Source organism: Taeniopygia guttata, chromosome 1, assembly GCF_048771995.1.
Source record: "Taeniopygia guttata chromosome 1, bTaeGut7.mat, whole genome shotgun sequence".
NCBI classification, from domain to species: domain Eukaryota; kingdom Metazoa; phylum Chordata; class Aves; order Passeriformes; family Estrildidae; genus Taeniopygia; species Taeniopygia guttata.
Genome location: NC_133024.1, coordinates 2,316,273 through 2,330,280, shown reverse-complemented (window position 1 = coordinate 2,330,280; position 14,008 = coordinate 2,316,273). Strand labels below are relative to the sequence as shown.

The following is a 14,008-nucleotide window of genomic DNA, read 5'->3' as shown; positions in this document are numbered from 1 at the left end:
CACGGAGAGAAAATCCCAATTAAGTAATCAAAATACTGTTTTGCCAACTGTGGGTTATGTTACAGAAAAGCTGCATTGGTAATGGTGTTTATTCACAGAAGAAAGCACGACTCGGCTTTATGGAGATCCTGTGAAAGGGAAGTTGCTCCCCCTGCCTCCCCATTGTATTTATGCACAGCTTTAAATGCTGTGTTCCCTGACCAGAGAGCAGCTTAGCCAGCAGAATATCTGGATGCTCTGCAGGAACTTCAATCTGTTACTGTTAACATGTCCTTTGGTGTGAAAATTGAAGAGAAAGGGATCAAATCTTGTCCCATTTATCACTTCTGCTCTGGTAAGACTCTGTACACGAGGCAAGCTATGGGTTCTTGCCTTTGAATGGTTTGGGTTGGAAGAGACCCTAAGGATTATCTCATTACAACCCCCCTGCCATGGGCAGGGACACACTTCCACTAGACCAGGTTGCTCAGAGCTCCATCCAACCTGAACACTCTCAGGGATGGGGCATCAACTGAAATGTTGTGGATCAGCTTCCCTGGGCAGCCTGTTGCAGTGCCTTCATTACACCTACACTGAAGAATTTCTTCCAAATATCCAGTCTAAACCTATAGGCTTTCAGTTCAAAACCCTTCCCCTTGTCCTATCACTCCAAGCCCTTGTCAAGTCCCTCTCCAGCTCTCCTGTAGACCCCTTTAGGTATTGGGATGCTCTTCCAGGTTTCCCCAGAGCCTTCTCTTCTCCAGGCTGAATAATCCCAGCTCTCTCAGCCTGTCTCTATAGGAGAGGTGCTGTGGCAAGTACATTTCTCTCCCTCTCAGGATTTTTCATAGAGGTGCACAGAGAGAAATGAAAGAGAAAACAATTTCTATTTCTGCTCCTTGTTTTTCCCGTGTGGAATGTGTTTGGAGAATTGTTTACCTGGAGTGAGTGCTTGGTTGGATTCTGGTGAGGATTGTTTGAGCTGATGGCCAATCCAACCCACCTGGGGCTGGACTCTCAGAGAGGGTCACGAGTTGTGTTAGAGATAGAATTAGAGAAAGTATTATGTAGTTTTAGTATCCACCTTTTATATAGTATATTAATGTATTTTAGCATAGTTGTAATAAAGAAATCATTCAGCCTTCTGAATTGAGTCAGACATTGTCATTTCTTCCCATTGGGCTCACCTGCATTTACAATAGAGGTGCTCCATCCTCTGGACTTTTCCCAGCAGGTCCATGTCCTTCCTGTGCTGAGGGCCCTGGAGCTGGATGCAGCTGTGACAGCCTATCAGGCATGTTTCACTGAGTTCTCTGAAGTTAAAGTTAGCAAATACTCAGTGAAGTGTCAGTATTTGTTTTGTTTTCTGGCTTTAATGCCATTATGGTGACTGAAGAAATCAAGAAGTAGAGAATAAAAAAGGAATGCCAGCTCGAATTAGCAGCTTTATTATGATTCATTTGTTAGTGTTACTTATCATTAACTGTGAAAGTGCTTCAAGACATTTCAGGCTTAATTGTGTTTTTATTAAAACATCATGGAGTCATACTTTCCAGATTCTAACTAAATATGATGTTTAATATTTTATGTAGCTATGAATAGAAGGTCTCTTAAATTCAGGGTCTTCAAAATCTCTATCCAAAAAGCTGTGCTTGGTGTTCTTAGAATAATTCTTTTGAAGGAGCACTTGTAGCAACGTCAGGTATATAGGAGAGTCCTTTGTACCTAAAGCAAAAGTGTGTATTTTTCAGCTGAAGCTAAAACACTTCAGGGGTGTCTGACATACAGACTTGAGTTTTATTAGGAATACAGAAGTACCTGGCTTAGTCCCTTTACTGGTTTGTCTTCTCTCTGTAGCCATGGGGCTCAATCTTAAGGAATTGGAACTTCTTGGCTGTGACACATCCTGGATATATGGCATTCCTGACATATGATGAAGTGAAAGCAAGGCTACAGAAATACAGCACTAAACCTGGGAGGTGAGAAATTTCACTGTGTATTGCTCTCCAAATAAACCTGCTGTCTCAGAACCTACATCATTATGCTAGGTTCATACTTCTAATTTGCGTATTTTTGCATTTTATTTAACACTCACTTCAGCACTGAAGAAGTGAAGCAAAACATATTATATTAGTAGACTGAAGTCTAAATATGTAAAAATAAACAGAAAGAAGTTGAAAATAAATTGCTTTTTCTTTCTTCTTCTGAATCAGGTAAAACCAGCAATGCATTCGTGAAAAGCATATTTTAAAATATAATTTGATTTTCAAAATTTGCATTGAATTTTTACTTAACAGTAAAGCAAAAATCATCTTCACATCTTTCATGGCAACATTTAAGCTATACATTTAATCTGTGCTTTTGTGCTCCTTAAGTGTTTAATATCTTTCTTTTTCCTTTGCCTGTATCATTCTATATCATAATTTCTTCACCTAGAAAAGCAATCAGATTAAAGAACATGACATGTAGAGTTTTTAAATACTTTTTGTGTGGTGCTGTGCATAGTAAATTAGTTAAACTGAGCATTTACCACTATGTCACTGTTGTCCTGGGTCTTTTTCCTCACCTGGGAGAAAAATAAAATCAATAATGGATTTAATCCTATATTACTAGTTATTTTGCTAGTTTTATCTTACAGTTATGAAGCTTTTTCCCTAATGTCTTCTTGTTGAAATTTCTGCAGAAGCACATTGTTAAAGTGCATTGCTTTGAAACTCATTAGTGAAGCCTACCAACGGTTACACTCATATTCTGTTCTTGGTTTCTTTCAATTTTTAACAACATACATAATGTATCTTAAGTTAGCCTAGTGGTCAAGTCCATACATACAAAAATCTTGTGTGGTTCCAACAGAAAACTGCTGATTTTTAGCTTGATAGTCATGGACACTACTACATAAGTCAAATAACTAGGTGGATTTTGAGAGCATTTGATACGTTCACTATTTTCTCTGTAATTGATCCTGATGTTATGATAGAGAAATTACCCCATGTACCTTTTATGTTCCTTGTAAATAGACAGTTTTAAGACAGATTTCTATTGCATATCAGAAAATTGCTTTCTGAGTTGCTTAGGTGAAATGCTGGAATGTGAAAGAAGGGATATGAAGTGAAATTCCTGCTTTAATCTGACTAAAACATCCTGCAAATTACAAGATTCTGTTCAGATGAATAGTTGGCACTTCAGTGTAATGTGGGCCCTACTGAAGGCTGGAGGAGCTCTGCCAAACTTCAGAGAGGCTTAGATTTCTCATCTTAGTTTGGAACAAAATAAAATATTGATGTGTAATTAAGAAAAGCTACTCTATGGTACAGAATTGAGTTTGTGGTCTTTCACTGTGAGATGCTTTTCTCAGGTTTTCTCATGTCTGACGTGAAAGGGAATAGAGTTTTTAGTATGAAGCTCTATACATGCCCAGGCCTGTTGCTTGTAATAATCTTCCTTGTCTTCTGATTGTGCTCTCTGTCTACATTATGTATGCTCTGAGCTACTTGTAACACAGAGAAATATTTAAAAATAAGTCCAATTGTATAGTTAATATTTGATTTTTCTGAAACAGAAGTGGTATTTCTTTTGTTCACCTCCACAGGCTCACAGAAAATTACCATTTTCTAGTAGATCAGGTTTTATCATTCATATTTCCTGTGTTGTACCTAAAGAGGCTTTATATCTTTCATTCCACTTGTTCAGGTGATTGGCCTGCACATGCACAAAAGGTGTCTGTTGTAGCTATGGAGACTGGATAATATCCTGTACTCTTCTTGAAAAGGTTTATGGGCATGTCTGAGTGAAACGGCTCACGGTGGATGTGCAGCTTTCACTCTGAGAACTAAAACACAAGCAGATGAAAAGCAGGGGTTAGGCAGCTGCTCTTACTTTATTTCTGCCCATGAGAAACTTGACAATGTAGAAGAGACAGGTTTATTTAGGATTCTACAAAGAACGTGGCAGAATTGGGAATCTTACCCAAATCAGAGACCTAATTCAGTGTGTGAACCAGAGGCCATCATTGCTCTGTTCACTTCTTTTGCTGAATTCTGACTTTTCATTCATGCTGTTTTTGTCAAGCTACATTTTCAGGCTGAGTTGCACTCGCCTGGGCCAGTGGGCCATTGGCTATGTGACTGGAGATGGGAACATCCTGCAGACCATTCCTCACAACAAACCTCTGTTTCAAGCTCTGATCGATGGCAGCAGGGAAGGATTGTAAGTACCAATTCTTACACCACCATGGCTGAGAAATCCTCGTGCCCTGTTCCCTTAATGCTTATGTGGGTAGTTAAAGATGTTCAAAACAGAGAATCTGCTGTGGTGATTAGCATTCTTTCAGAGTTTAAGGACCATTCATTTAATATATTTTAAAAAAACCACTTGTTTCTAGTTAATTCCATTAACCAGGGTTACTGAAAGTTAACCAAAGTCATATCTCATAGCAAATAAATTCCATGAGAAAATAAAATGAGACAGCAGTTGCATTGATCCCTCCTTCCCCCCACAGCCCCCCAAGAGTCCCAAATGCACTTAAGTTTATTGAACAGTTACTACTTCCAGTTACTCATGTGTCCAACCGTGGACAATGATTTGAAAGCTATGTAATTGCTTTTTTATATATTGTGCAGCCAGAACATTTTCTACATTCTAATAGTTTACTGAAAAGATTTATAATTATTAGAGAATGTAAGTTTATAGGGGAGAAGTAGTGCATTTTTGCTAGGTTGGCTGAAGTAATAGACAAATATGTGGTGTCTTTTTACTGAGATACATGTTTTGGTATACCCAATATAAATAAATACAATGTGAAAGAAAAAGGAAAAGCAATTGATCAATCCTCAAAAAAAAAAAAAAAGTTGATAAATCTTTTGCAAACTCATAATTTTACTCAGTCCTAGACAGTCTAGTATTTTTTTTTCAGGCATGATGATTTCATACCTGTAATAAAAACACACTTACATTGGTAGTGTTTTTCTCTGACAAAAACTGAGCAAACGAAAACTGGAGCTGAGAATATTTTATGCAGAGTGATATTTTTGTGCCTTATGACTTTTTCATTATGTTGCTGAAAAATATATGACCTTTAAGAAACTGTTTCTGAGTTACAGGTAACATAAACCTGAATACAGACCAACTTAGGGTTGCTGTGATATCATTTAACCTATTGTTAGTTTCCCACACAACTGAAATGATCACATTGCTTCTTGCCTCATGTCCAGTGTCCATCAGTTGTAGATTCTTGTCATAATATACATAGATATGCACATATGTAATGTTGTGACATATATAATATTATATACATCATAATACAGATAAATACAAATGCATTACCTTCTTTTCTGCAGCTTTACTTGTATTAGTCTAAAGAGTCCAGGCATGATGCTCCCAGTGGGGAAATCACTGGGAATTATGAGTTCACTGTGAAACAGAGATCTGAAATAATATTTTTTGGGCTACCTCTAGAAGGTTATCTGCTAATCAAGGCTCAGATACATGCTGGTGGTAGCTGTCCAAGTGATGTCAAAATCTTTCCTCTGTTTTTATAAATACACTTGAGCACGTGTCAAATTGAATATGTAGCAATTCAGTCAAAAGATAAAATAGATGGCTGAGGAAAGATGATTTATTTTAGTTAATGTCCACTGCAACTTATTCTGCCCCCTTGATATTTTATAAGTATGATTTAGCTAATAAAGCTAAAGAGATGTGCATATTTCTAACAGTCTTCTTGTGATGCAGCTATCTGTTCCCAGATGGACGAAGTTATAATCCTGATTTGACAGGATTATGTGAGCCCACACCACATGATCACATTAAAGTCACGCAGGTATGTTGGCAGAGTTTGAAGTTACTTTATTATCTTCACTTCCCTTAGTATTTCACCTAGCACTAATAATAAGGTTTCATTAAAATGTGAGTAATAAGTTCATAAAAGAGACAATATGCTGTTGATAGAAGGGCTTAGGTGAGGAAGAGGATAATAGTTTTTTAAACTGTGGAGTGGATGGTGATGCAGATGGCATGTCTTGGAATGCTTTTGTTTATTGTGAGCTTTTTCCAAATGAGAGGTGTTTCAAACAGCTACTAAAGGTTTTTCTGATATTTATGTAACAGATTTATGTAGCTGGTTTTTTCCTTGCTAATAACAAAGGGGAATACAGAAACAAAATGAGGATTATATGCATTATTAAATAATAGTTTTGAAGCCTGAATAGGAATGGTATAGTTGGTTGGCAAGTCCAGGATCAATACATTGCAAAAATACCAGTTCCAGGGTATCCAGTTTTCTCCTTTTCTTTGTCTGTTGTGCAAAATGAAAAAGAGATCATGGAAAACAACAGAAGTAATTAAATGCCTAAACAAAGTCACTTTGCAGAGAATTGCAGAGAAAATTAGAATATGTAGTTCTGTTTATAGTTGTGTTAAGTGATGTGATTAATTCTGCAGATGTTTGATAGTCACATAGTAGGAAGTAGCCACCCCAAGGCAAATGCTTGATTAAAAATGGTGCTGAAATTAACACTAGAAGGTTAAGGAATGCTGTGTAGAATATTTTTCCTGATGGAAACATCTGGAAGACTTGAGGATATGTTCAAAGAAAGACATCAGACTAGATACAAGCCGTGCTGTTCCAGGTCTTCTGTTCCTTCAAATCAGACTGGATGACCTGCTGAGTCTTCTGCACTTCTGTGTGCTCTATGTGCACTCCACTCCAGAAGTATTTTAGAAGAGAAGCATTCTTTACTGTCAGAAATACCATTACAAATATATCTGTTTTGTAAGTAAGAGAATTCCTAAAAACTGAAGAAAACCTGAATACTTCCACTTCTCTGACTTCCATCTTTTCCCTCCAGTCTTAAGATAATAATGAAAGAGTAATGGAGATTTATCAGGTATTTGTGTTGTGCAGAGCAATGCTCCAGCCCTTATCTTCACTTTTTCTCAAAGAAAGGAGAAGCAGCATATGGTCAATGACTACCTTGCTCTTCACAGGCCAATCATATTTTATTTTGAATTTATTGAATGAATAAAGTTATTTCTGCACATGTAGTTATGAGGACATTATTAGCTAATTCTGGTGGTAATTCAACAGAGTCTGAATTATGTGAGTCTGCCTTAAATAATGTATAACTGAAGAGGTTTAAAGTTGTCACTCTACCTGCTTAAACTATGAAAAGATGGTATGAAAGTGGCTGCAGGGCTAGATTGCTGCAGATGGATTCTTTACTAGAGCTCCACCAAAAGCATCTTTAGTACACTGACTACAGCTGCAGATACAAGCTCTCTTTTGTTTTCTCTTTTTCTTAGCCTCGTGTCCCCTCACTTCTCTTAGCAGTAGCTGCTTATTTTCCCATGATATGGATTGTACTTTAGGCTTTCAAAATTTGGTTTTTCAAGGCTAAAAAAGCTTATTTCAATACAAATGTATTTAAATGTCAGCTCCCCAACAATAACTAATTCTAGAAAACTGTTCTGGACTTGAGTTTTGTCTATTATTTATTCCTTCTAATGGTGGTGTTCTACCTTCCTGTCACTCTTGTAAGTCTGCAAAGTACTGAATAATCTGTGCATGACTGTTGCCAAGTTATCCTGCAGGGTGCTCTTGGAAAGGAAATCCTTCCTTTACAAGGATTGTGTAATTCAGCATACTGCTATACAGCATCCTTGCTGTAGGTAAAAAAGCCCTCTTGCTTGTCAGTTTTCAATCCAATAATTTTTGTAGTCCTAAATTCACACCTAGAAATTAAAAGCCCAGTTGTGTTTCCATTCTTCACTTAATTTTTCACTTAGAGCCATATGTTCATTTTCTTCCTTTTAGCTGCAACCAAAGAAAAGCAGGATTTGTGCCATGCATAGCAGTTACATATGACAAGTCTACAAAATCTAATTGGCACAGATATTTTTAACACTTTTTGGTATATATTGTAGTATATTACAGGTTGAAAGAAGCAAAAATGTAAGCTGTCTCAGTAACCTTAGTGTGGCTTCTAGACAGAGCAGTAATAAGAGTTTCCTTGATTAATAAGTAAAGCAGATTGGAAAACAGGGCATTTGGAGAAGTATATATTCTTTGTGAACAAATCATTGGAAAGAAATAATTGCTTGACTTTCTTTTGTTCCAGGAGCAGTATGAATTGTACTGTGAAATGGGTTCCACTTTTCAGCTGTGTAAAATCTGTGCAGAGAATGACAAGGATGTGAAGATAGAGCCTTGTGGACACCTTATGTGCACTTCTTGTCTCACAGCATGGCAGGTACTGTCACAGTTTAGTTGGTGGGGAAGAGGATGGATTTCTGTTCCCTTTGTGTTTACAATGTGGCTATATGTTTACTTTTCCAGGTGCAAGGATATATATATTTAAAATTATAAATGTCCTCATTTTTGAAACCAGAAATCTGTGAAAAATAAAGTTCCAGGAGTCTTTGCAGCTTGGACTTGTAGTCTTGCCAAGCCATTTGCTGACTGCTGTTGAGTGGAATTTATTTCCTGAGTCCAGTACCTACTCAGACATTACAAGCTGGGTATTTGGTGCCAGTTCAGTCACTTAGGTCACTTCATGATCTATTTAAAAGGCACAAAGAGGACACATAGCTGCTGGGAGTGGATAACTGACTAGACAGCATTTTATAAGAAAGGATGTCTTTGGTGAGAGAAGGATTCACTCAGCAGTAGAGGTCATGAATTTTACTGACCTGTGGAAAATTAAGCTTTTAGGATGCCTGTGTTTCACATTAGTAACATACAAAGCACTGAAACACATAAATGGCTTTAGATAATTGTTGGACTAAGAGACTGAAAGGAGGGGAAGCTCCTTTCTCTCAAAGTCAGTTATGAAACATCCAAAAAAACCCAGAGCCTTCCTGGTGTCCCAGGTTGGTGTGTTTTGTCCATCTTGTTCATGGATGGGAAAAGGGAGAATGGGCACCCTTAATTCAGTGCAGTTGACCTAAAAAGTAACATCTGAAGCTGGGATCATTCATCTTTACAGCTGTGCATCATCCCTGCCCCTTCTTTCGTATATGTCATTTATGGGAAGAATTAAGGTTCATCCAGTTCTCAGATAGGACTTTGCTCCACACTTTAAATCAGTTTTTGCTTACAAATGTAGTGAGAAGAGTAAAAAGAATCCAGGAGTCTAGTCCATTTTGGACCTGTTTTTAAATTAGTTCTTCCTCCATCAATGTGTTTTCACTTTTACATTTGTGGCATGTCTTCAAGTACTATAATTTTCCTTTTCTAATTAGGACATTTTCTACCTAATTAAGTAAGCCTCAATGGTAAACCAACACAATATATCAGAAGTATCATTTCAGTTTTTCTTCCATTAGCAATAAAGGTCTCTTGAAAACAAAGTTTCCAATTTTGTGTTCTTTGTGAAATTTGAGTTTGATGTTCCAAACACAAATCTTTCAAATTGGCCATAGGTCAGAAATTCTGAGGAAATTCCATTTGAGGAATACCCACAAAAAGATATTTATTTCACTACTAAGCAGCTGCTGAGCTGGAACTATGTTTCTCATTTCAGGGCTACCCTTTCTCTATTCTTTCTTTTTTTCTGAATGACAGAGGTCTGACCACATAAATTATTGACTTTAAAAATTGTGAAAAATTCTGAGAGGTGTATAGTTTTGTTGGTTTTGTTTGCTTGTCCATTTGTTTTTTGCTCAGCTCACAGGGCTGAGCAGAAGGACTGAAATCTCTGTGATCTTTGGCAATCTTGGGTCAGTGATGTGCTCTGCTTGAGAAGCTGAAGGTCCCCAGTACTTGGCTGGGAGACAGAGATTCAGGAAGAGAATGACAAAGCATTTTAGGCTCAGAAGGCTGACATGTTTCAATGCACCAGGTTTCATCAGAACACAGCTACCAGCTGTAATTGGTCAGGTACATTTCAGACTTCATTACAAATTTAACTTTTGTATAATTAGTGAGGCAATGAAGAGGTATTACACTGTGGCAGCATCAGCTGTTGTGAGCTGCTGGTGGGTTGTTTAATTGGCAGCATAATGGCTCGTTAGGCGTGCCTCAAGAGATCCAATACAGATGTTTTCACTGAGCAGAAGAAAATTGGGTAAGCAGCATCCCATCTGCATAGAATACTGAGGATGATTGAGCTGTTCAGCCTCTCAGACAAGGCTTGGTTTACTTGTTTCCTTTCTGTATTATGCAGCAGGAGTAAAATGTCATTTTATACCACAGAAACCTATTGTCTGAAAATGACATGTTTTCTAAAAGCATATGGGCATATAGGCTCTATTGTAAGGTTAATACCGTTCTAAATAACCTTTCTGAGGGCATGGACAAGTGTGTGTATTAATATAGACATCTTGGGTATATATTCATACTATTGAATACGAGTCTGCTGATATGTTTGGTTACAAAGGCTTTTCAAAAGAAAGGGTGGAAACTGCTAGTGCAGAACACAGGTATAAGGCAGCCTTGAAAACTAAAAGCTCTGTGCCTCATTGATAAGGTTTTTTTTTAGAAAATGAAACTGTAAGGAGTTGTATAGTGAGGAAGGACTTCTGTTCACCTGACCATGGACCATTTAATTTGAAGATGTTTTTTGACATACTAGAGTTGACTAGCTAGTTGTACCTATGGTGCTGAAAGTAGAGTAGATGTGTCTTTCCATACAAAATGAAAATCCAGTGCTAATCCTGCAAGTGATGTCAGGAGACAATCATTTATACTTATCTGACCTTGTGATACAGCTCATCCAAGAACTGTAAAATCATCTGTCAGTTTAGTAAGACTGCCAAGTGTCAAGATAAAAATAATGCTAGGAAAAAGTTAATGTTGTTTTTGCATCTGAGAAATCAAAAGCCTTTGCTTTCTTGGTTATATTTTGGTATAAGTAGGTTGTTTAGAATTAATTCTGGTGTTCATATCTCTTTAGCTATCTGTCTGTCTCCCTGACTGCAAATACAACACAATGTGATTTCACTTTGAATTATCTTGAACTCTCAAAACTTCATGGTTCTTCTGGGTGGGGGTTTGTTTGTGGTTTTATTTCTTTGGGAGTGGGTTTTTATTTTAATTTTTTTTTTTTTATAATTCAAGTCTATGTTTTGCTTCTTGATGGAAATATTTCTATAAGTGCTTGAAAGACTTCTGATTTTTGTTCATTAGTTGTCTGAATCTTAAGGCTTTTTGTTTATTTCTGATGAGAAAAAATACAGTTCTGAAATAAGTAAAAGGAATTGAATATGGCTGCTTGAAAATCATTGAACACATACTACTTTAAAATTAAAATTCAAGTAGTTCTGGTTTCTGATAATATGTGAAAATAATTCCATGTTTTATATAATTTATTGGCAATGTAGTTAAGTCCTGATTTTTTAATGTAAATGTGAAGAAAACTGTAGCTTTAGGTGTTCTGAATGCTGGTAATGCTGCAGCTGTGATGGACTGAATTTGTTTTTCCAAGAAGAGCTACATGCCATAAAACTTGCCTGCATTTCCTAACATCAAATGAAAAATAAATACTTAAGGATTAATATAAAAGGTATATAATAAAATGCATTATCTCTGCCTACACACCTCACCTTCTTTCTCTTGAAGAAATAGCAAAATGTATGCCTGAAAGAAAACGTGTTACTTCCTGACCTGTAATATTAAGACTGATTTAGTGCTTTGTAGAGATAATAGCTACATTTTGATTAGTCATTTTTAAGTGAAGCTTAGTCTATTGAAGAGGGAATGTTTTAAATCTGCAGTCATTTTATGATTTACTATAGTTAAATATGTGTTAATCTGTTTCCTGTTTACTCCAGTCCTCCTTTACAAGCTTTTAGAAACCAGTTGAGGATGTTTCTGTGTAAAAGGTGTAAATCCTACTTTTAAAATTATTGCTGGTTTTGTTTGTTTTTAAATTTATCTACGTTTTTGTCTTGCTGCAGGAATCTGATGGCCAGGGCTGCCCTTTCTGCCGCTGTGAAATCAAAGGGACTGAGCCAATCATCGTGGATCCCTTTGATCCCAGGGATGAGAATTCCAGGTGCTGCAGTATTTTGGATAGCTTTAGCATGCCCATGCTGGACTTGGATGATGATGATGATAGAGAAGAGTCTCTAATGATGAATCGTTTGGCTTCAGTCCGAAAGGTAACTTCAAACTCTGCACAGCAGCTGAACCCAGATGTTTGTAAGCAAAGTGAGAGGCTGCACTTCATGCTTCAGCTCACAGCATCTCACTGAGCAGTTTTGGAGTTGAAAAACCAAAATGTATTACTACAAATGCATTAAGACTGAAGTTGAATCGGAGGGAAAAAAAAAATCCAGCTTTTCAGCTGATGTGAACTGAGATAACAGTTTATAATGGGCAAAGCATGAGTTTGCACTAGCTGAAACTCTTATCCAAACTATGCTGTATGGACAATTCCCTGAGCTTTTATTTGTAAAGAACAAAACCATTCCTACATGCATTTGTTTTCTGCACATGTGTGTACACGTGCACAGAATGTTTTAGGATTAAAGTTGAGTTTCTAAACAGTTTTCAATATTATTGCTTTATAAAAGTGACTTGACACCTAATTCATACTGCACACAAGTATCTTTTAGTTATGTTTCATCTGAGTTGGCTAAGTTTTTTTTTTCTGTAATTTTTACTATCAGATACTCTTATTGGGAAAATTATTTTTGAGATTATCCATAGTGACTTTGTGTTTTCGGATGTTTTTTGTCCTGAAGGGGCTCCATGTTGAATTCTGATCTCATTGCAGGAGATTTTACTACTGATAAATAAGCACTATCATTGACAAAAGTTTATTTTATGGTCATAGTTTTTACTACTCTATTTTAGCCTGGAATAGATATTGTCAGAGGCCCTGTGACACTGATTTTGACAGAGCATTTACCAGATTTTACCTTATACTAAGGTCACCTAGACTGAATTGTTGCCTTGGAATTAATTTTGTAACATCTTACTTTTCCATTTCCTTATCATTCTATTTGTTAAAAAAAGAGTGTTCTTCATCCTCATATCTGAGAATATCTGTCAGTTAATATACATGCTTCTGATAGCCTCCCTAACCTCTTAAGGCTTATGAATCATTCTGGTGTTGTGTACATAATACAACATGCTCTACCCTTGGGAACAGTTTATCCTTCCTTCCTGGACTTAAATTGCAGTCTGCAGCATGACCTCTGTGAGATAGCCTTGAATTGATGGGCTTTTATAACACTATCACTTCCATGATAAGGCAAAAATGCATTATGCCTTTATCAAAAGAAGGAACAATAGGTTTACTATAAGAAGTCTTCTTTTAGGTATCCACCAAGTTCTTGAGTGCTTTTGTGCCTTGCTATTTTTGTTTCATTGAGTTCATTGTTCACTGAAAGAAATCTTCACTCCTCCAGCCTCCTGAAGTCTATTTGGAATTGTTGAATTATTGCATCATTTGGTGATTTTTAGCTGCTGTTTTCTTAAAATTGTTGCCATTGGTTGTGCAGTGATGGTCTTAACCATACTACCTGTGGCATTGCTCATATATATTTTTTGTTAGCAATGTCTTCATAAGACTTGCCTGTTTCTTTAACCATTATTTATTTTTCCTGCTAATCACTGTATCTTTGGAGCCTGCTTAAAGAAATTATACTTTTCTCTGTGACATTATGTAGAACTTTACTCTTAGTGAAATTTTCTTTTGTTTGTCATTAATGCTGTTCATATGAACAGTGTGCTGCATAGTGACAGGGGTAGTAACATAATTTGTTGAAATTATGGAAGTTAGGTGGCAAAGACAATAATTTAGCTCTTGCAGCCAACCTGCTGGTACTGTTATGACTTTGTAATTTCCGTGAACAAATTTTTCAATTCTTACTTTATTGCGTGGACATGTGGTAAGCTTTCTCAACATAAATCTGTTAATCCTTGAAAATCAAATGGGATATGTTTGTGTCAAATCACCTGGCTGACCATTCTAAGAAAAATCTGGTCAGTGAAACTCATTAGAAGAGAAGAGTTTCAGGGACATGAATTTTGGATGAAAGTGACTGTAGGGCTTCACAATATGTTGTGGAAATACTCAATCAGAGA

The 14,008-nt window shown here is 36.7% G+C and overlaps 1 protein-coding gene across 3 annotated transcripts in view; it reads left to right on the top strand.

Annotated features, from left to right (window-relative positions):
• The window catches only part of CBLB (Cbl proto-oncogene B), a 121,139-nt gene that overhangs the window by 73,937 nt on the left and 33,194 nt on the right, over window positions 1–14,008 (top strand). For all 3 annotated transcript variants that reach the window (XM_030283610.4, XM_030283564.4, XM_072935197.1), the window contains 5 exons: window positions 1,837–1,958; window positions 4,048–4,185; window positions 5,710–5,797; window positions 8,094–8,225; window positions 11,872–12,075. In XM_030283610.4, the coding sequence (XP_030139470.4) occupies window positions 1,837–1,958; window positions 4,048–4,185; window positions 5,710–5,797; window positions 8,094–8,225; window positions 11,872–12,075 (684 nt within the window). The remainder of the gene's footprint in view (window positions 1–1,836; window positions 1,959–4,047; window positions 4,186–5,709; window positions 5,798–8,093; window positions 8,226–11,871; window positions 12,076–14,008) is intronic.